Source organism: Electrophorus electricus, chromosome 4, assembly GCF_041902795.1.
Source record: "Electrophorus electricus isolate QZ-2024a chromosome 4, ASM4190279v1, whole genome shotgun sequence".
Lineage (NCBI taxonomy): Eukaryota > Metazoa > Chordata > Actinopteri > Gymnotiformes > Gymnotidae > Electrophorus > Electrophorus electricus.
This window is the reverse complement of record NC_137500.1, coordinates 28,317,855-28,338,587: the sequence shown is the minus strand read 5'-3', so window position 1 is coordinate 28,338,587 and position 20,733 is coordinate 28,317,855. Positions and strand designations below refer to the sequence as shown.

General features: G+C 40.3%; 2 protein-coding genes and 1 non-coding gene across 9 annotated transcripts; 1 reads left to right on the top strand and 2 right to left on the bottom strand.

The window, feature by feature from the left end:
• Positions 1-1,321: 1,321 nt before the first annotated feature.
• On the bottom strand, positions 1,322-10,771 carry hnrnpr (heterogeneous nuclear ribonucleoprotein R). 7 transcript variants are annotated; one of them, XR_014123346.1, is made up of 16 exons: positions 10,605-10,771; positions 9,468-9,625; positions 8,494-8,651; positions 8,199-8,306; positions 7,954-8,067; positions 7,435-7,611; positions 6,983-7,118; positions 6,529-6,734; positions 6,087-6,236; positions 5,735-5,856; positions 4,956-5,592; positions 4,751-4,815; positions 2,514-2,572; positions 1,914-1,948; positions 1,645-1,750; positions 1,322-1,551 (listed from the first exon to the last, which is right to left on the bottom strand). XR_014123346.1 is itself a non-coding variant. In XM_081713078.1 (12 exons), the coding sequence occupies exons 2-11, from the start codon at positions 9,619-9,621 to the stop codon at positions 4,980-4,982; spliced, it is 1,938 nt and encodes a 645-aa protein (XP_081569204.1). In that variant the 5' UTR covers positions 9,622-9,625; positions 10,605-10,771; the 3' UTR covers positions 4,037-4,815; positions 4,956-4,979. The 7 variants fall into 7 exon arrangements, 3 of the variants coding, with proteins under 3 accessions (XP_081569204.1, XP_081569205.1, XP_026879177.1); XR_014123345.1 differs by having other exon boundaries at positions 1,914-2,572; XR_014123348.1 differs by lacking the exon at positions 4,751-4,815.
• Positions 10,772-11,931: 1,160 nt separating this feature from the next.
• On the top strand, positions 11,932-12,003 carry trnaw-cca (transfer RNA tryptophan (anticodon CCA)). The gene has a single exon. It is a non-coding gene; the product is annotated as a tRNA-Trp (tRNA).
• An 803-nt stretch (positions 12,004-12,806) lies between these two features.
• On the bottom strand, positions 12,807-17,219 carry atp5if1a (ATP synthase inhibitory factor subunit 1a). The gene is made up of 3 exons (XM_027023378.3): positions 17,070-17,219; positions 16,436-16,548; positions 12,807-13,357 (listed from the first exon to the last, which is right to left on the bottom strand). The coding sequence occupies exons 1-3, from the start codon at positions 17,136-17,138 to the stop codon at positions 13,216-13,218; spliced, it is 324 nt and encodes a 107-aa protein (XP_026879179.2). The 5' UTR covers positions 17,139-17,219; the 3' UTR covers positions 12,807-13,215.
• Positions 17,220-20,733: the final 3,514 nt, after the last annotated feature.

Below are 20,733 nucleotides of genomic sequence, written 5' to 3'. Positions count from 1 at the left end.
ACGTCATTCCTGCATTTGGAAATATGTTCCCGTTGCGAACGGGATTCGTTTTTTTTTTTTTTTTTTTTGGTGAAGCCAGTATGACTATGAGACTCTCTCTCTCTCTCTCTCTCTCTCTCTCTCTCTCTCTATATATATATATATATCTCGCTCACACAAATAAATTGTAGACTGTACACTGGTTGTATGAATGACAAAGCAGTTTGGTTTACAGCCATGGGGGAAAAAAATCGGGTAAAAAAGTTATTTGTCACTTACTATCCTGGCCTTATTCGGTAGGCCTGAAAATTTGCGTGAAAGCATAAACTGTTTTGAAAGCAGATTTTAGATCTCAGGCAAGATTACTGGTTCACCAACGTACAGAAGTTGAGTCACCAGTATTTGCTCGATAATACAATTATTTAATTAATTCGTTCGTTCCAAATACAACTGTATGAGACTTATTATAATCAATTTACTGTCATCCCTGTATAAATAAAAGTCATAAATTTTACGTCTCTGTCAATAAACATGACAGACTCGATCCGGCACAATTCAAAATGACTACTGATTTAATCTCATGTAGTGAACTAGATAAGACACTCCGTCAGCTAACCCTTCTTAAAATAGCATCAGCGTGCTTGCAGCCAGCTGTGCGGGTCTGTCCTGGCTGCCGTGACAGCCCAAACTGGTAATGGATTGCTCAAGCTAGGCTGAAGCTCCTGCTTTAAGCAAACGGATTTGTCCACCGTATTAAACACCACATCCGACTTTGAGATGTTGGTATGCCTCGGAACCTTTCGTGTTCAGTGCCCCTTTGCATCTTAATTCGAGAAAACACGTAAAAATACTTCCACACGTCACCCTTGGTTACTTCTTTATATCCTTCTCCCACACCTGTGGTAGTACGCGTAAAACATGATCACCGATGTTTTGGTGTGTATTAGCGAGCCTAGTATTCTCTGAGCTTTTGGCCCGCTATCTCTATAAACCCGGCTCTGACTGGCGCACGTTACCCCACTAAAAGAATGCCGACGTTTGTCCTAAGGGGAAAGGAGGCGGAGGGATCGCGCATCGTAACCCAAATTCATGTGTAATGGTAGCTCGAGTATCTCGCTGGGCACTACCCCGCTCATTTAATTTGATCGTAACACTACCATGCTTTTGGGACACGGCCCGGCCCGGATGATGGTAGCCATCTACCCCCAGCGGTCAGGATGCAAAGGGCAGTAGACGGCGCCTCTTAAGAACGAGCCTTGCAGATTATTAAAATAATGTCTAAAGTGGCAGACAGAGTGAATCTACGCTCCAGAAGTATTCACTCCAAAAGTGAGCGTCTCTCTCAGAATGAAGAGCAACATTTAATGCAAAACGTCATTTATATAACATTTAAGAGAATTACATCAAACTGGCCCTATGGCAGACACTGGTTAATACACTTGTGCCTTCATAATGGACTGTGTTGGTGTGGCATGGTGGACGTCTGTTGCCCGTAGGCTGGCGAGATGCGCGTCAGAGCCTGCTCCTACTCCTCGCCTGCTGTGTCTGCTCCAGCAGAGCCTTGTTCCTACCCTACCAAGAACACACCAGAAAAAAATATTCTGAATTTCCAGAGGCTTACCTTAAAAACTTGTGTTCTTTTTAAAGATATCAGAGTGAACAAACCTTCAGTTGACAATGACCGCAGCCCAGGAAGGAGAGCAGGTTAGTGGGGTGCTCTTGTCTTTGGTGAGGGATCTGCTCTCAACTCTGATCCATGTGGAATGTTAGGCTGAAATGTCAAAGTAATGTCAAAGTAAAAAACTGAAGCATAAGAACAATCATCATAATCAAGGTTGACAAGGGGGATATGAGGGCGTGGATTATCCACTTTTATAGTGTGTGTAGCCCTCTGGTGGCAAAAGTAGTACAAGAAGAACTGGAAATATACCTACCTGTGGTGCAGGTCCCACTGGCCAAGGTTGCTGTCCTTTATCAACAATAACAGAACCCCTCAACATTCATGGAGGATTTTCACATCACATGCAACAGAAAAAAACTGGGAAACATTTCAAAATCTACCGAAGTAGCAATCAAAAAAGTAAGCAAGTTAACCAACATAATCATAATCTAACAACAAAGCAGATGTGCTCCATTACTCTACATCAATCATTAGACTGATCAATACAGATACAGATTATGATGAGTAGAAGGCAAGTCTGAAATCAGAAAAGGGTCCTTCTGTATGTGTTATGTAGGGGGTATTTAAAAGGAAGATGAGTGTATAGCTAGTTTTTTTTACTAATTTTCACTGTGTCCATGATTTACCTTTGAACACGTCCAAAATCAATAAGAACCACTAGGCTTCAAAATTACTTACTTGGCACTGTTCCAACATTTGCTGTTAAATCTTTAGATGGCTGCAATGAGCAAAAGTGTACTGTTTGGTTTGAGTTGTTTTATTTGACCCATATCAGATTCTTTCACCACAGTACAGGCCAGGAAAGAAGAGAGAAAGAGAGGGTGAGACAGAGGCGTGTGAAAGACCAGCTCACCCCCTGGAGAAGAACACAGTTCTGGTGTGTTCCTCAACGTCTCTCTCTCGCTCCGATACCTGGGTAAGTCAGATACAAAGGGACAAGCACTTACCAAACACACATACACAGACTGGAGTTGACAGCAGCACAAACAGTTCACTTACCACATACTGCGGAAGGGGAGATCTGATCAATAAGACAGAATGTGCTTAGAAGAAACCCCGAGAGACTCAGATCAATTCAAAGTGGGCAAAAAGAACCCGAAACCTTTGAAAAGACTCAAGTTTTTGTCCAGCAGGTGAGAAGCAGCACTACTGAGCAATTCTAGGACAAATCTGCATATAGTAGCCATGTGAGCTATTCCAGATATTGTATGCATTTTTAGTATGCCACAATAATAAATCATTTTACTCTATACATTACTTGCTAGTACTACCATTAGGTGCTTTTTAAAGAGGTCATCTAAGGACATGCAATTAGTACAATTAGTTTGCAGGAAGGAAATCGTTAAGAATACCATAAACACAGCTTCAGGTGTGTATTAGTGATACCATAAACACAGCTTCAGGTGTGTATTTGTGTGCTTAGCATTGTCTGTTAGTAGCATTTTGGCTTCTCTCTCAAAAAAGCACAAAGTAATAGTGCATAAAGGCCAAACTCCTTATCAGTCAGTTAATGCCCAAATGCAGGGAATTATGTTTTAGGTGCACTTCCCCATAGCACAATTTCTCCCCTGATGGACATAAACTTAGAAGCAAAACGTGCAACTGTGTGCAGGACAAATCTTGCTGAGCAAATCAAACATACTAACATTCTATTAAATGGTAAATTCAGTTCTGCGGTTAAAAATGAGAAAATTATTCATGGTGTTCTAAGATACCCAAGAGCCAATTTCCAGCTAAAAAACAAATATGCATATGGTGACAACTGATGGACAGTCCATCTGTCTCAGACAGGAGAATTTACTCATGATTCCAAGAACTGAAATAATCATTGCAATTGGACTGCAGCTGTGGTCCAAGGTAAATATTGTTATTTGGATTTCTTTATTTCAACTATGGATCTGAACAATAATGTAATGCTTCATTGGGCTTTAAAGAACAAACAAGGTATTAAATTAGCCGTTTTTTAAAGTACAAAGAAAAAATCACATTTTAAAGTTATGGACGAAAATTAATTTTTATAACACTCAAAAGTCCTGCGCGAGGTAAAGAGAAGCAGGCTGAATTTAAGCAATCTCATCCAAGTAGCTCCAATGTAGCGTTCACACTGCATAAAGCGAGGAAAAAACCTCTCTCCATGTTTCCACCACTGATTTGAAAAAGATCTCGTTTCGAAAATGTTTAATTATCCAGGCTAATTAGGGCTTGAATTCAAAGTGCATTTTTGTTTTATTAAATGTACGTCATTTCACTAAAAGCCACCTGTGATGTCTCATGCATTGGATGGTTTCAATTATAGAGACTAAAGCAATGACGATAGAAGTCAGATCATCAAGCTTTGATCACAAACACTGAATTTCAAGTTACTTGACCAATTGATGTTGCTCGGATGAGTTTTTATTGAAACGGAACAAACAAAAAATAAAAGTTATAAATACAAACATCAGAGAACAAACTGTCATGGCTCTTAAGGTGAGCCAAACCAAGTCCTAACGAGCAAATTTCAAAAAGGAAAAAAAAAAAAAAGTTTGAAGTTGTTATATCAGGTTTTAAAAAACACAATTGAACTACTTCTAGAAATGCTAAACATACACTTTTAACGGTACTTCCAGCTACAAAACTTTTTTTTTCCTTCCAGTGGATTCTTTTCTCCACTTCTGAAAAAAGAAAAAAAATGAAAGTGAAGCTCTAGCTGACAGCCATTATTTACAAGCAAGTCCCTACGCAGAAATCACAGAGAGAAAGAGAAAGCGAGGAAGAGAGGGATGTAAGAGGAGGGGTCCAGTATGGATGGGTGCGCTAAATGTTTGGACATTTCTGCAAGACCATTTCATGATTTCCCTCAGGGGTTGGTGGGTTTTTTTTTGTTTGTTTGTTTTATTTTTTTGTTGCTTTTTTTAAATTTTTTTTTTCTAAGTCAAAGTCCTTTTTTCTTTAAAATGTTCATTGCTGGCTTTAAAACAAAGAGCAAATGGAAGGGATAAAAGTGGAGTATGATTTAAGACAAAATGTCCCGGTCAGGCATGTGTGTAAGCAAACCAATCAGGGGCAGGAGGTGGAACGGATACATTCTTGTCTTCAGCCAAAACGTACTTTCAGCCAATCAGGATTTGTGATGCCAATTCTGGGGCGTGTCCTTATTGTATCACTGACATATTCTACAGAGGGAGATGGAGAATACAAGTCAAACAAACACTGCTGGCCAATCGATGTCCTTTTTCACAGGAGGGACTAAGGGTGGGTGTTCTGTTGCGATTTATTTATTTTTTGTCATTTTTGCTTTACTGTTGCCAAATACCTTTTATGTTGTTGTTTGTGTCGTCTACTTCCACTGCTGGCCATAGGAATCCTGTGAGAACTCCAGGGTGTCGTTGCTGTAACCGTAGTTACCAGAGTAGTCACCACCCTGCTGTAATGGTTGCTGGGCGATGGGCTGTGACCCCCAGTTCTGTTGCTGGTTGGTCGTCTGGCGGCGTTTAGAATCTGGCTGGTTGAACACATCGGCCTTCCTCTTCCCACCAACGTTCCCACCGCGGTTGCCCCGGGCTCCCCTAGTGCCACGCCCCCTTGGAGGCTGGAAGGGTCCACCGCGGCCCCCACCACGCCCTCCTCGCCCGGCGCCCATGGGAGCTCCCCTTGGTGCATATCCACCTCTGCCACGGGCTGGAGGTACGCCACGTGCTCTAGGAGGGGGTGGGACACCACGGCTACCACGACTGCCACGCCCCCTCATAGAATACACATCGTCATAACCATAGTAAGGATCGTCATAGCCACCACGGTAGTCATGGTAATCATAGCCGTAGTAGTCATCGTAGTATTCTTCATAACCATAGTAATCGGGAGGGTATGCATAGCCGCCCCTGCCGCCTCGGCCACGCCCACGCCCGGGGGGGGGCATGCGGGGTGGGGGGTAGTAGTAATAGTCATCATACCTGTTTAGACGAGGATGAGGAGAGAAACTGAAATTAACACAGATTACAGGATTCTGCAGATCACTATAGCTAAGTGTTTGGAGTGTGGAGTGTATGTGTGTGGTGTATGAATGTGTGTGTAGTGCATATTTGTGTTCCTCACCCAGAGTTTCTGCTGGTCTGTCGGGCAGCTTGCCGCTCTTTCCTCTTCTTATCTGGAGGTTTGGCCAGAACGATCTCGATCTCTTCTCCTCCCAGCTCTTTTCCATTCATCTCCTCCATAGCCTGACGCACAAATTCAACATGAATAAAACATGTTAAAAAGTGGTTAAAATCACGGCTACTGCACTTTAAACAAAAGTCTTGGTACTTTTACATCAATGGTAAATTTTATTTGATTTAACAGACATACATGCTAGAAAAGATATAGTGTGTACTCTGGACAACTGCCAGATAATCTCACCCTTTCCGGTATTTAAGTGTTTTTTATATTGTGGTTTTAATTTTTTAAATACCTTTACAGCAGCATCTCGCTCCTCAAAGTGCACAAAGGCGTAGTCCTTCAGCTTCTTCACTCGCTCCAGCTTACCAAACTGGGAGAAAGTCTTCTCCAATAACTCCTCTGTCACAGGAGTGGCTAGCTTACGAACAAACAACACCTTCACCTGAGACAGCACACAGTTTGAAAAACAAAAGGGTGGTACCAATTTATTAACCTTTGAATTAACATCTGAACAGTGTACCATTCATAGTGCTAAATTAAGCAGATCTCAGGCTTGCCAATCTAACCAGGAGATGATTTGAATGAATTTACACAGGATGCACAGTGTGAAATGTAAAATAAATAAATAAAATCCTCCAATGGCAGGAATCGACTTCACTCTGTATGTGAATCTACCTACAACAACTCCACTCAGTATCTGAAACCCAAGGCATTTTCAACCGAACGGCACCCACCTTGGCCATGACCTCGGGGTCGGGTTCGGCGACCGGATCGGCCCACTCTACGGTGACGGGGTTCCCCCACACCTTCACCTTGCCGCTCATGAGCCTGCGGCGGGCCTGTGCAGCCGACTTGTGGTCTTCGTACTCCAGAAAGCAGAAACCACGGTTCTTCTTTTTATCGTCTGCCTGCGTGTACAGAATAACCTCCTGCAGACCCTCTGTAACAGACAGGGACACAGACACGAACACGCTCACGCACATAAGCACAAAAACAAGCTCCAAAACACACAAGTTACTACACATTACCAAATTATTAAACTGTTTCTAAGCCATTGTTGTAAATTATTATAATGTATCTGAAACCAAACACCAGCAAATGCCACTGAACTGTTCAAGGTGAAACCCTGTCAAGCCTCTCTGATAAGTTTATTAAATGGTGGCTCTGCTGTGGTGATGGGCTTCTGACCTGTGACTTTCCCAAAATCTTCCAGAATGCTCTCCCTGGTCTTGTTCTTTGGAATTGAGCCCACAAATAGGCGGTTGTTGGCCACAGAGATGCAGACACCCAAATACTTCCCTGGCCTGATCTCATAATTATCACACTGGGAAAAGAACAGAGAAAAAGAGAAAACAAGATCTTTCACCAACAAGGTACATCCAACCACCCTGAAAATCCAACGATAAAGGCAGAGACCAGGGATAAATGTTCAATGAATTAGACAGCATGAATTCCAAACTATGAAATGCCAAGTAAGCATCACTCCTGATATATAAAGGTAAGTTTTAAACAAACATCCATTGTAAACAGGGCGTGGAGGTTTTAAACAAACATCCAGTGTAAAAGGGGTGTGAGGGTTTAAACAAACGTCCAGTGCAAACTGGACATGGAGTGCCGTCCAGCAATGTGCACACACTCACCAGTTTGACAGCCTCTTGTGCAGCTTCTTTGCTGCAGAATGTGATGAAGGCGTAGCCACGGTTCTGCCCTGAAAGCGGGTCCATCATTAACCTCAGGTCCCATATTGGCCCAGCCTTCTCAAACAGTGGAACCAATTCGTCTTCATACAAGTCCCGGGGAATCTTTCCTACAAACACCTACACTCACACGAACATTTACAGTGAAAGGCAAAATTTAGTGGTGATGTAAACTCAACCTAAAATGGATTTGAATATGTTAAGTTTTAATTCACTTTTCAATAAGTGTTCAAAAAGGGGTGAAGATGCAATATAATTAACAATAAGATTTAGCAGCAGCAGTAATGTGATCAGCCACATAAAGCTGTTTGATGACACTTTAACTCTTACACATACAGTTTACTGTTCAGCAATGGGAGATTTTAAAATACCTGAACCAATCACATGCTCTCATATGTTCCACCTGCAAAAGCTGCACTGGATGTAGTGAAAGTGAATCTGTAGACTCTGAGAGGACGTCACCTCTGTGCCTATGCCAGGTTGTGTGCCCGAGAACACCTCCTCTGGGGGCGGGCCGCCGTACTTCCTCTGGCCTGTGGTGACATCCAGGGTATAGCCTGTCCTCTCCAACAGAGCCTGGGGATGAAGGGATGTCATCAGCGAGCGACAAGACACTGTGCAGTTCACAGACACAGTGTCCCAACCTGAACTCCAGCCTCTAATCAAGCTTTTACTCAGTGAAGAAAATTAAGCAAAACACGCTGCACCTTTATCTTTGACTCGTCAGGCCCTTTTGTAGACTCCTGTATTTTGCTGCCTTGTTTTTCTCGTTGTCTGTACGTCTTCATGACACCACACAAGAAAGCACTCTTATTCTGCAAAACAATAACCACGTTAAACACATAACCTCAGGCGGACACCAAAGCTAGACAAAATAAACAGAAAGAAAACATACAATGTTACCAAACAAATTACTTACTTTGCACTGATTTTTTATGTACACAACATTTTAGAAAAAGTTACTTCTTCAGTATTATGGGTACAAATTGCAGGAGGCCTTACTTGCACATGGGACAGATCACTCTCTTTAAACTGCTGCAGTACAGAGAGCGCCCCTTCTTCGTTGAACTCCCGTAGGGCATCGATTGCCCTCTCGTCCAGGTCAGCATAAGCCACCAGACCTGCCGTGCACAAACACTCATCTACACATACGCACACACCTGACAAATTTGCAATGGGGGCATTTCAAAAGATTAGGACTGTCTTTACTGGCTAACTGGTTCATCTAGATTCTGAAAATTGTGTTTTAGTAAGGCAAGAGTCACTGGTTGAAAGTAATGAAGGTATTTTAACATGATGAAACCTCTTTTCCCTAATACTGGGTATTACTTTAAATTCAGCCTCTGCAAACTGAATTTCACAGAACCAAAACAGTATTTTTAATAGCCTGGTACAGAACATATATATAAAATGCACTTTTTATGCTTTTAAAATAAGCCATGACATTAAAACGTGGAGAGACCCAAAAGCCTCTCAATTTGTATTTGGTCACTAGGTCTAGTGCCAGCAGGTCCAACGCAGTGCAGAGAAAAAAATTATTCAAATAATTAAAAAAGAAACCAAAAAAAAAGACACAAAGCCATGACATGTTTGTGTGCTCATCTCTCCTTGATCTAAAATGACGACTGCTTTGATGGGGCAGACGGACATTTGCATTAACCACAAGACTTTAGTGCCTTTTTTCAGTAAATTAGATGACCAAGAAATGATTATGGTCATTATAAAAATAACTTATTGCAGATGTGAGCCAAAGTATTTGCATCCAATTCTCTTTTGACACATTTCTGTGTAATTTTCTTTTGACACATTTCTGTGTTTGTTACCATCAATTTGATTTAGATGGTGCCCTTTGATTCCCATCATACATTCTTCACACTTCTTGTGTCAGTGACAAATACATGAAAAGTAACACTCCCTGTGCAATTCCACAGTATTGCAGGGGTGTTACTTATGACCAAGTCTTGCCTACAACTTACCAGTCTGAAATATGTTGTCCAGGCTTTCTGCTACTTTCTGAGACAGCCCAGCATCGATGAGCGTCTGGTAGTTCTCCGAGTGTGCAGCAGAGACGTCCATGGGCTCCTCCTCCTCCTTCGCTGGTGCAGAGCTGCCGTTTACCTCAGCAGCCATTCCTCTACAAAAGAAGAGAAAACACCATGAACTCAACAGGGTCATCCTTTAGATTGCTAAGCTACCTATCAACATTCCTTCTGACAATTAACATTATAATCACCACGATATGTGTGAATTATATAGCTTACTGCTATATCAGGTTTGCGTAAAGTTCTGCTGATAAACTAGCTAAAACTTCCAAATTTACAAATCTACTATTACCCTTCAGGTAATATAATCAATAAAATATTACTAAAACCATTTTTGTTAACTATAGATAACTTTACTGAAGTAAAATCCTCAATCTTGTTTTCACAATGTTATGCACAAACAATTATGATTCATGTCAACAAAAATAACGTTAGATTAGCTAGCTAGCATAACAGACACTGAGTATCCATCCCGAGTACGTCTGCTTTGTTCATTGTTAAAACGTATACTGGGTCTTAACGTACGCAAAGGTATAAATAAACGACGAGCACGAAAATAGTTTTTTAATACTCCTCAAATGACACCGAAATAGAAAAGCCGTTAACTGCGATTAATGTATTTCAACAGTTGTGTGGTAGGTTAGCTATCTAATCAAAAACATTGCGCATAGCTAGCGGCAGAGTAGCTAAGCTGGCTAGCGGGCTAGCTAAACACGCTAACACACACAACAGCGTTCCGCCCCCCTCGTGTGTGAGGTTAAGCAACCCGACTAGCACCGTAAGACGCTAAAATACCCGGCAAATGTTCTCGAAAAACACCGATAGCTCACTTCAGCTGCCACGTTACGTACTTTATCCGCCTAATGACTCCGCCAATCGCAGTATAAACGTAACTAACAATAAAAGGAGCCACTACATGTAAATTAACACCAGCTAGCTAGCAAAGTGGCGAAGTAATATTAGCTAGGTTAGCAGGCTAGCTAGGTGAGGCCTAGCTGCTGGACACCTTTCAGAATTCAAATGAACCAACCGCCAAAAGAATAATGAGAGGTTTGATTAGCGGAATCTTACCGATATTGTTTCACCGAGCGACACTTGCGAAATCGAAACCTCAACCCACTTTCTCCTCCCGGCACCAAAACCACGAAAATATGGAAAATATTCTATCCACGGATCTATCCACGAGACAAAACGCAGACAGTCCCGTCGCTCAAACAACGCCACTTCCTCGCGCGGCAGAGCGGCCGACCCATGGCGTCAGAGAGCGTGCGCACATTGCACGCGTATGTAGGCGCGTGTGACATTCACGAACAGAAATAGCTCGAATGTTATAAGCCACAGTTGTATTATTACAGCTATAAGACACACTTGGTGTATTATTACAGCTATAAGCCACACTTGTTGTATTATTACAGCTATAAGCCACACTTGTTGTATTATTACAGCTATAAGCCACACTTGTATTATTACAGCTATAAGCCACAGTTGTTGTATTATTACAGTTCTAAGACACACCTATTGTATTATTACAGTTATAAACCATACTTGTTGCATCATTAATTATAAGCCACAGTTGTTGTATTATTACAGTTATAAACCATACTTGTTGCATCATTAGTTATAAACCACAGTTGTTGTATTATTACAGTTATAAACCATACTTGTTGCATCATTAGTTATAAGCCACAGTTGTTGTATTATGTTATAAGCCATACTTGTTGTATTATTAGATATAAGCCACAGTTCTTGTATTATTACAGTTATAAGCCACAGTTATTGTATTATTACAGTTATAAGCCACGCTATATTGTACTCCACACGGTTAAAATTAAATATGCAAGCCATATATGTTTATGTATGATCACGTCCGTTTTGTATAGGCGTGCATATACATAAACCGAGTTAACCGAGTAACTTTGTCATACCTTCACTAGATGTGGTATAATTGTCCTAATGATGCAATTTTAGATGTGGGCCTGTGGCTCCCGTTGTAATATTGTATAATGTGTAATCCTACGAGCACGCATACATTTGCGTAGTATGTCAGTTACTTCTGAAGTGTAACTGATGACGTTTTGGAGCGCTGCAAAGCTAGCTAGTTAATTGCTGCATTTGGTCTCGTAGCAATTTAAAATTGTTGGTTTATATTTTGCAGTGTGTACACAGATATTAGTTTCTCTTTTAGGATAAACACTGAAGCATAGCATTTTTTGCATTTAAACCACCGAAATCGAAGATTTTATTTAGACTATACCTAATGTTAATTAACCACAAAAATTAATACAATTTACAACGCGGATTAGGGTGGAATGTATGTTTTAAAATAAAATCTGAAAGGTCCATGCGGGAAACGCGTATTTACTACACCATATAGCTAAGGAAAGGCTCACTTGGGCAGGACCTCGTGGCGCAACGGTAGCGCGTCTGACTCCAGATCAGAAGGTTGCGTGTTCAAATCACGTCGGGGTCAAACATTTCTTTCTCTTGAAACAGAGATGTTTATATTACGAAGGAATAAACACAATTACGTCACTTGTTGACCAGGTGTAAATGAGCTGATCCATCAGTCAGGCATAGACACTCATTTAAGATACATTCACACCAGTTTTTCTTCTGCGATTTACACTGCGTACATTTATGCAGTGTGGAGTCGTCTGTAAGTGGATTCTGTTAGAATTACCCAAAATGACTAAAATAGCATTTCACAACTTCTTAAATTAGATATCGAAACTAAACCAATCAATTTTTCTATCATCATTATTTAGAACTACCATAAGTAACTGACTGCTGAGTTGTTTCTTGGCTGACCGTGTGTGAATGCCTCATTAGTTCACAGGAGAGAGCTAACGAATGGTCTAGAGTTGACTTTAGACATGGTTTTTGTATCTGGGTTCAGTTGTTACTGGCTTTCAACTAGAGGACCAGAACAATTATCAACACTAATAAATGACACCATAATTTAGGATTATTAATTATTAGCCCCCCCTTGGGCTATGTATAAAAAGGTCTGAGCTTTCTATATTCATACAATATACATGCACCAGCCCTTAAGAGCTAAAAGCCAAAGCTAGTCATAAACTGTTCTTCTAATATTCATTAAAATTACACCTTTTGGTAATATGTCTAATTATGAATGTTAACTTCATTATAGAGTATCACTTCTGGCATGTGCACCGAGCCTAATTAACATATAGTATATACATCATGAGCAGATTAGATCTAATTAGGAATTAAACCAGCTAGGTTCCTGTCACACATCACCAACCTGCAATATTATTTTCATTCAGATAATGTTTATTGCAAATGAATTTATTTATGGGAATCATGGATAGAATCTTGGCATGGAGACATGAGACAAAAAGAAAAAAAGATGGAAAGTACCAGTCAAGAGAACTACATTAACAGCTGAGCTAGAGAAGAGGGGAGGATGGTTTCAAAAGGCAGCAGATTGCTACACTCATCAGTAAAACCACGTCAAAACAAGCCAGAAAAGGAAGCTTTTCTCTAAACTTCTGAAAGCCTAAATCAAAATCAAGATGCTGGCAGACTGATCACTTTGAAAAAAAATTCCTATAATCTTTATTCATCCATCAGTTCAGTCGATCACAAGAGATTCCAGATCAGACATTGAGTGATTATGGCAGAACTAGAGAGAAGCACTTATGCCAGCAGTGGCTCGAACTCAGTCGTCATGTTTGAGTTTTCGGATCTTGCCCTTGTGACGGTCGATCTCGCGCTGCAGCCTCTCAATCTCTTTCTTATGGTGCTCGATCTCCTCCTGGTGGTGGTGTCTCAGAGCTGCCAGCTGCTCCTTCTCTTTCTGCCTGCATGGGGAATTTAGACAGATGAGAAGTGAGGGAAAGAGGAAAAGAGAGACAGGCAGAGAGAGGACAACAAAAATAATGCAACCAACCAACCCCCCCACCCCACCCCAACCAAACAAACAAAAAACAGGGAATAGTTTTTACCATTAAGGAAATGGTATATACTACATGGTAAACACTCATACTAAAAAGCTAAATCTACAGCCTCAACCATCTTTATAGAAAATCTCTAGCATGGTTCAGCATAAAGCTCTACTGTGTCTCATAGTGTAAACAGAGAGCTGCTGTGTGAGGAGATAAGTGTGAGAAGTGTGAGATAAGTGTGCTCCTGCAGATAGGATCATATTTAAGGTAGTTTGAGATTATCAAAGGTTTCACTGTACCATATTAGTCAAAAAAGTCAATTTTATTAAAAATCAAGTCAATACTCATTGAAAAGCTTCTTTAAAGGTTCTTCACTTGCCTGTACTGTTCTTGGAAGAACTTCTGATTGGTAAAAAAAAACATTAATCATATTGTGTCATTACCATTAGTTGAGCAACTTGTGTCCTCCTCTTAAAATGCATAAAATGTGGCAACTCTACCCTTATTTATCTACTATCTCTAATTTATTTTAATTCATGATCCCTGTTTTTAGGCACAATAGTGGATATTTGAGATATACCATTCATACATTTGCTTATGCTTAGTGATTAGTAGCAAGCTAAGTGAACAGTTGAGGCAGCTTGAAGATTTGTGTAGGGGTAGAGAGCTAGCCAGCTAACAGTTAGCTAAATTACTAAAATAATAAATAAAATATACTCTATATATCATCAACTAGAAGCTGGTACATTTCCATGTTATGAAAACTGAGGGTATTATGTAATATTCGATAATATGCCAGTCCTAGCAGCTGTAACTTACTGCACTGTTGTACAGATGTAGTGGTGATCAGATTTCTTAAATGAAAACCCAGGACCTTTCCAGTTCAGCAATTAAAATGATCTTTTAAAAAAGAAAGAAATTTAAACACACACACACACACACACCATATATATATATATATATATATATATATATATATATATATATATATATATATATATATATATATACACACATATATATATATATATATATATATACATATACATATACATATACATATATACACACACACACACACATACATATCTTATAGATTTTTAAAAAGGTTTATTATGACCATAGTACCTGTTGTATTGTAATAAACTATGATGAACACCGTCTAAAAAAATTGTAAACCCTGTCAGCAAGTCATATAATCATATGGCTACGATTAACTTTGAGTGTTCCATGGTTCATGGTGAAATTACAAAGGATCAGTAAATACAGTTCATTTAACTACCTATACGAAAGACACACTAACACACATTGTAACAGAGAGACAAAACTATCAAACATACTACATCTGAGACAATCATTTATACAAATATTAAATATTTTTGTCGCAGAGAGAGACCGTGGCTATAGCCCAATAGCCATACTCTAAACACCCTTGAGTTCTGGAGAGAGACTACAACTGTCAACACATGCCATATATGGATAATAGAAAAACTGAGGCAGTAAAAAAAAAAAAAAAGATGCACTATTTGCAGACTGCATGGTAATAATAATAATAATAATAATAATAATAATAATAATAATACATTCTATTTATATAGTGCTTTTCAAGGACTCAGACACTTTCAATACAGTACAAAAAAGACATTGATAGACATACAAGACATATCCAGTATACATAACATTTACAAAAGCACTTACAGGACATGGGCAAGCACATAAAAGACGCTTGGACTCACTCGACACTTGCTAGCTGCTGGTCGAGTCTGACTTAGTAGTGCGGTCTAAAACTAAGCGATCAAGTGGTGGAACTGTTCAATAGTTAGCAGCTTCCAGCCCCCTCTGCTGGCCAAAACGAGCATAACGCGAGACGTCCGAGCGTTTGCTCGGCTGCCTGGTCTTTTGACCATCAGGTATGGCTTTAATTGACAGATAACGGGGAGATTTGCAGGGACAGGCCACCAAAAACGGGAACTGGCTCCAGAAACCTGGGCCCCGGGGTCACCCTATCCTAAGTATGCATCATATAGCTGCTTATCATTGTGTAATAGTTATGTCCATGATCTGCTTTCCAGACTTGACACAGATGTGGACAGTCATCCATGGTGGGTTTGATGAAACTGGACTGAGAATGTAAAGAAAACTTTAATTTGCTGGATGTCTCAGAATGTTTTCAATGGCAGTTCAAACCTGAAAGAATTGTTCTCCTTCTGGAAAGCTGATTTTTCCTCATTTATGCATTTTTACAGGTGATTGTGTTAAAAGTCCCTGAGTAATGTAATAATAACCAGAATGTTTGGAATTTGCTGGATTAGTCTGGTTACTTCTGTAGTTCCAGTACTTTTATGTATAGCTGTTGAAGAACCAGTGAGGGATCCATAAAGCTTTTTTAAAAAATAATACACAGTCTGAAGAACCATTACGTCTCCTTATAAAAACCTTGTTAAGAATTATTTATGGAACCGAAAATGGTCATTTAGTGCACCAAAAATGATTCTTTAAAGAACCATTCAGGGAAACAAAATAGGTTCTTATTTGGAATTATTTCAAAGAAAATGTTTTGGTTCCATTTATCGCATTTAAAAGACTCTTATCCAGAGTAACTTACAAAGACGCCATGTCATTCACTCATAAATGTGTCAACCAGTACAATAGGTTATAATTCAAGATACTAATGAACTAGAATACTGTAGAAATACAGGGATCAGTGCTGATACCTAGAAGTGGAGAACACACACAAACTGGGTCCTTTATTTTCAGAGTTCAGACTGGGGTAAGACTTCAAGCAGTCTAATAATCACGGTGTAAGAACATGTGATAGGAAAATGGCCACAGCAGTGGTAAAGGGGTCCAGATCATGTTACCAGATAAGATTAAACAACTTGAGCATAAAATCTCAACAGACACCCAAGATACCGAAGCAATGTAATATTTTGAAAGGCTGATTACACCAGCTGCTGGTTTCCACGCGAGAAGACAAAAGCATCACACACTTACTTAAAGTAACGCTCTTCTTCCGCTGCTTCTTTCTTCCCGAAGGCGCCCCCAGCTTCTCTTATCGACCCGCCCCCTCCTCCGCCTTTACCGGCACCCTTCCCCAACTCCCCGAGCTAGACACAGAGAAGTCATCATTAGAAACGCAGTCACCAGGCTACACCCGAGCTTACAGGTTCATTTAAATATTACTACACTGTGTGACCTTGAAAAAAAAAAAAAGTTGTCAGCTTGTTGTTGCTTTCAGACTAGTCAGGGTATGCACATGCTCTTGGCTGCAAAACAACACACACACACACACACACACACACACACGAAGAAACAAAACAAAACAAAAACAACAAAACATCCAAACCCGTCAGTGGGGCCACAGAAAGAACCGACATAGCGTGCATAACTGCATCACTTAGCCGCAGTTTCCCCAGACAAGCAAAATGATTTTATTTAACTTAACTGAAGGCTCACGGTAAGCCAGGCCCTCGTTGGCTCGTACAACACCAACAACAGCTAGCTTTTAGCTAGGTTCAATTCCCTAGCTACATGATTGCGTCAAATCTGGATAAAAACAGCTATTTTTAAATAGCTAACGCTAACTACAAAAGAGATGCTTAAGAAAATCAGCATATTATCTTAATACCTGATCCGAGCTCATCCGGATCTGACTCGTGAAATACGGTCGTAAACTACTCCTCAGCAGCCGTGCCATGTCTACCCAGACACCCTAACAAACTGGTAATGTGTGTCCTTGTCTTCTCTAAACACGGAAATCTCAACGGGCTTCCTCCAGCTTTGAAAAATGCCACTTCTAAGGGCGAGTTGTATTACTGCCCTCTAGCGTCTCGGAAATGCGTCCTTCGTCTCACTAAAACGTCCAAAATAAATCCAGATTCTGACTTCATGCCACTTCCACTTTACCAATGTCTTAGGGCAAATGCCATTTTCCTCTGATTCCGCTACGTTTCTAAATTCCTATGACACACAATTTAGCGCATTCAGTTCAGAAAACAAAAGTTGTATCAAATTTGTTGTAGTCAGAAATAGAAATTGTATGGGTGGGTATGGCACAGGGCAGAGTTACCTTTTGAACCTGGACTATTCTAGAGCAATACTGGATGCAGAAGCCAGAAATTACTGTGGGCTCAAAGCAAAAGACAGATTTGTAAATCAAAGCAGGAATAATGTCTACAAAGCACCAGGTTAGTAGTTAGTAATACACCAACGCTCTGAAATCCAGCCTTGAGGGGTCCCTGCTTGCTGGCTGAGGTATTATGTTTTTTGTTTGTTTTTTTGGAACATGTGGGTAAATGTAGCCCTAGTCAACAGCTATTTCACTTTCTGTATATATAATCAGAACATAACACAACATTTAATACAGTTTTAAAATGGCTACTCTATGCAAATGTAATTTTTAAAGAATTTTGATAGTTTAGTAATACTTAACTGAAGGGCACTATTTAGAAGGCTTCATAACACCTACACAAGCCATTCATGACAATAGACATAAATATACATAAACATTTATTAAAGGTTACATTTATATTGACATTTAAATATACACACCAGTTATTCATGTCATTGTTATGACAGTACAGGAGATATTCCAGAGGATCTTTCTGAAGTCCTCACTTTTGTTCAATTTTCCCAGCATCCTCCCATGGTAAGCTGTCTATATTATCAACATTATGTCTGTTGTCTGCTTTGAAAACATGCTGTCATTTTCCCCCTCACAGTGTCATGACATCTTAATGTTACCAAACATTTGTATCACTTAGTTATGTCAACATGACATCAAAGCTAATGCATGTTGGAGTAAGTATTTATAAATGTTTATGTATGCATGTTTTGCAAGTTTGTATAATATAGTACATTTTCGTGTAATGCTGAGTGTTATGTTCTTATGATGTCTGCTTTATAAGCGGCTTGTGTGCCTGTTTACGGTCATTGTACATAACATTGGTAATCTTTTGTCCCTGTCAATGCACTTTTGTTCGATTTCCTTTTTGTCTCTTTCATTAAACTCTTACACTTTGGCACTTATGCTTGCTTTCTTTCTTTTCCTGCATGTTCTACGCCCATGACATCTACTTTATTTCAACATGTCACGCCAGTTGTACCTCATTTTCTGTTCAGATCCATTTAGAACAGAATGAATGAATCTGGGAATAAACTGGGAATAAACTCCACCAGATGCTGGATACGTCATGCATACTGGAAGTGTTGTACCATGCAAAACTGGCTGTGGTGCTCTGTTGTTTTAAATGGAACAGCTGTACAGTCTTGCTGCAAACAATTTCCTTCACCTCATCTCAAAGATCCCATGAAGGCTGAGAACTGGATGGCTGTGCTGGTCACTGGAGCAGAAAAATGTGTCATGTTCCTGAACCATTCTTAAACCTGCTTCATCACAGCGTGCGTTGGGAGATTGGAAGTGTCCATCGGAGTGAGAATAAGCTGCACCAATGAAAAGAGAAACTTAGTTAGCAACAATGTTTTTGTACCATCCAAATGTTATTTCCATTATCATTATGCAAAAGCAACATGCTGATGAGACCAGGGACCTTTTCTCTGCAGCCCTGTGTGGGTGCCCCTATGCCACTGTGGGTGCCCCTATGCCATTGTGGGTGCTCCTATGCCAGTGTGGGAGCTCCTATGTCAATGAGGGCGCTCCTATGCCAGTGTAGGTGCCCCTATGCCAGTGTGAATGCCCCTATGCCAGTGTAGATGCCCCTATGCCATTGGGGGTGCCCCTATGCCAGTGTGGGAGCTCCTATGCCAGTGTAGGTGCCCCTATGCCATTGTGGGTGCCCCTATGCCACTGTGGGAGCTCCTATGCCAGTGAGGGTGCCCCTATGCCAGTGTAGGTGCCCCTATGCCAGTGTGGGTGTCCCTATGCCATGTGCTTTCTTATTCTTCATTGGTACCCAGCATACCAATGATAAAGATTTAGTTTTAAACATGTTGGGCTGGTGGCCCAGACATGGGTTAATTCTACTCTTGGAATAAATTGCAGTGCCAGTGGAGATTCCCTGGCCTTTGGTTTAATCTGGTTTTAGGAAAAAAACAAAAACAAGATTCAGTTGTTTAGTGTTTAGTCCTTCAGTTATGTTCTGGAAGTGGATTCTCATCTGGATCACAGCTGTGTAATCACCAAGGATGGATATTTCAAGTTCAGAAATATAAAGTCCTTCCCATGGTTTTTATTCTACCACATTATTCCATAATAAGATCAAGCCAGCAAGGTTAATTAAAAAGTGATGAAAAGCACCACAGGGCACAGACGAAATGTCCAACAAGTCAGAGCACCGGAGAGTGCCAGTGATTCCACAGTGATCGATTAGTTATACATCATCATCATCATCATCATCATCATCATCATCATCATCGTTTCTCCTTTCCTCCCCTTCCCCCGTGCTAAGACAAACACAGAAAGGTCAGAAAAGCTAAGCATAACGTGTAAAGGGTTTTATCTGTTCCCACTGTGAACAAGGCTGACATTAGACAAACTGATTCACTCGGACTCAGCCTGTGTTTTGTGTCTTCTCTCAGAGGACCTGCACATATTTTCCTCTGTGACCTTCACTGCTATGATTTCTGAAGACAAACTGGAGAGAGAGAGACAGCAGCCTTTCTCACATGTGGTTACTGCCCTTGAGAATATTAAACACAGCAACCAGCAACTGTGAGAGAGCCTGAAGTGATGTTTTTAAACATCTTTATAGGAAGGGCTACAAAGGTTCAACGATTTCCACTGTCCTTAGAGACAGATTATATCACAAATGACAAGTTGGTGAATGAAAAACAATTATTTATTTTTTTCAAATGGATGCAGCATTCTGAATACTCAGATTGTTTTTTATTTGCCCTCAAATCAGCACATGTTGGCTTGAAAAAGACTGGTGCTTGAATATGGATAGAAACTATGAGTGAAGGGATCATTTTGTTTATGAAATAATATCCACTTCATGTTTTATATACTGAGATCAACTCCACTGGTATCTGCTACAAAACACCACTGCATCAAGTCCTAATTTATTACAGGTTGAGTGAGTTTGTCTCTCGTTTTTTCTTGTTTAACATAAAGAAACAGAAAATGCACCCAAAGATTCCTTTTGGACTGTTTATTAGTGCTTAACACAATACACTCTTCTCTTCTCTTCTCTTCTCTTCTCTTCTCTTCTCTTCTGCTGTGTCCTAGTGTGTGCACTAGTTGTGGGTGTGTCAGTGCAGAGTCACTCAAGGTGTGTATGACCCGTTTCTAGGACGACCCCTTCCAGACGCTGTTGACCTTGACATCATCATCA

Coding starts and splice junctions, on each gene's coding strand:
- hnrnpr (XM_081713078.1), bottom strand. CDS start 9,621: ATGGCTGCTGAGGTAAACGGCAGCTCTGCACCAGCGAAGGAGGAGGAG. Junction 8,652..9,467: donor GGACAACATATTTCAGACTG/GTAAGTTGTAGG, acceptor CAAATTTGTCAG/GTGTGTGCGTATGTGTAGAT. Junction 7,612..7,953: donor AACCTGGCATAGGCACAGAG/GTGACGTCCTCT, acceptor GTGTGAGTGTAG/GTGTTTGTAGGAAAGATTCC.
- atp5if1a (XM_027023378.3), bottom strand. CDS start 17,138: ATGGCACGGCTGCTGAGGAGTAGTTTACGACCGTATTTCACGAGTCAG. Junction 16,549..17,069: donor TCCGGATGAGCTCGGATCAG/GTATTAAGATAA, acceptor CTCTGTGTCTAG/CTCGGGGAGTTGGGGAAGGG. Junction 13,358..16,435: donor GAAGAAGAGCGTTACTTTAA/GTAAGTGTGTGA, acceptor TTCCCCATGCAG/GCAGAAAGAGAAGGAGCAGC.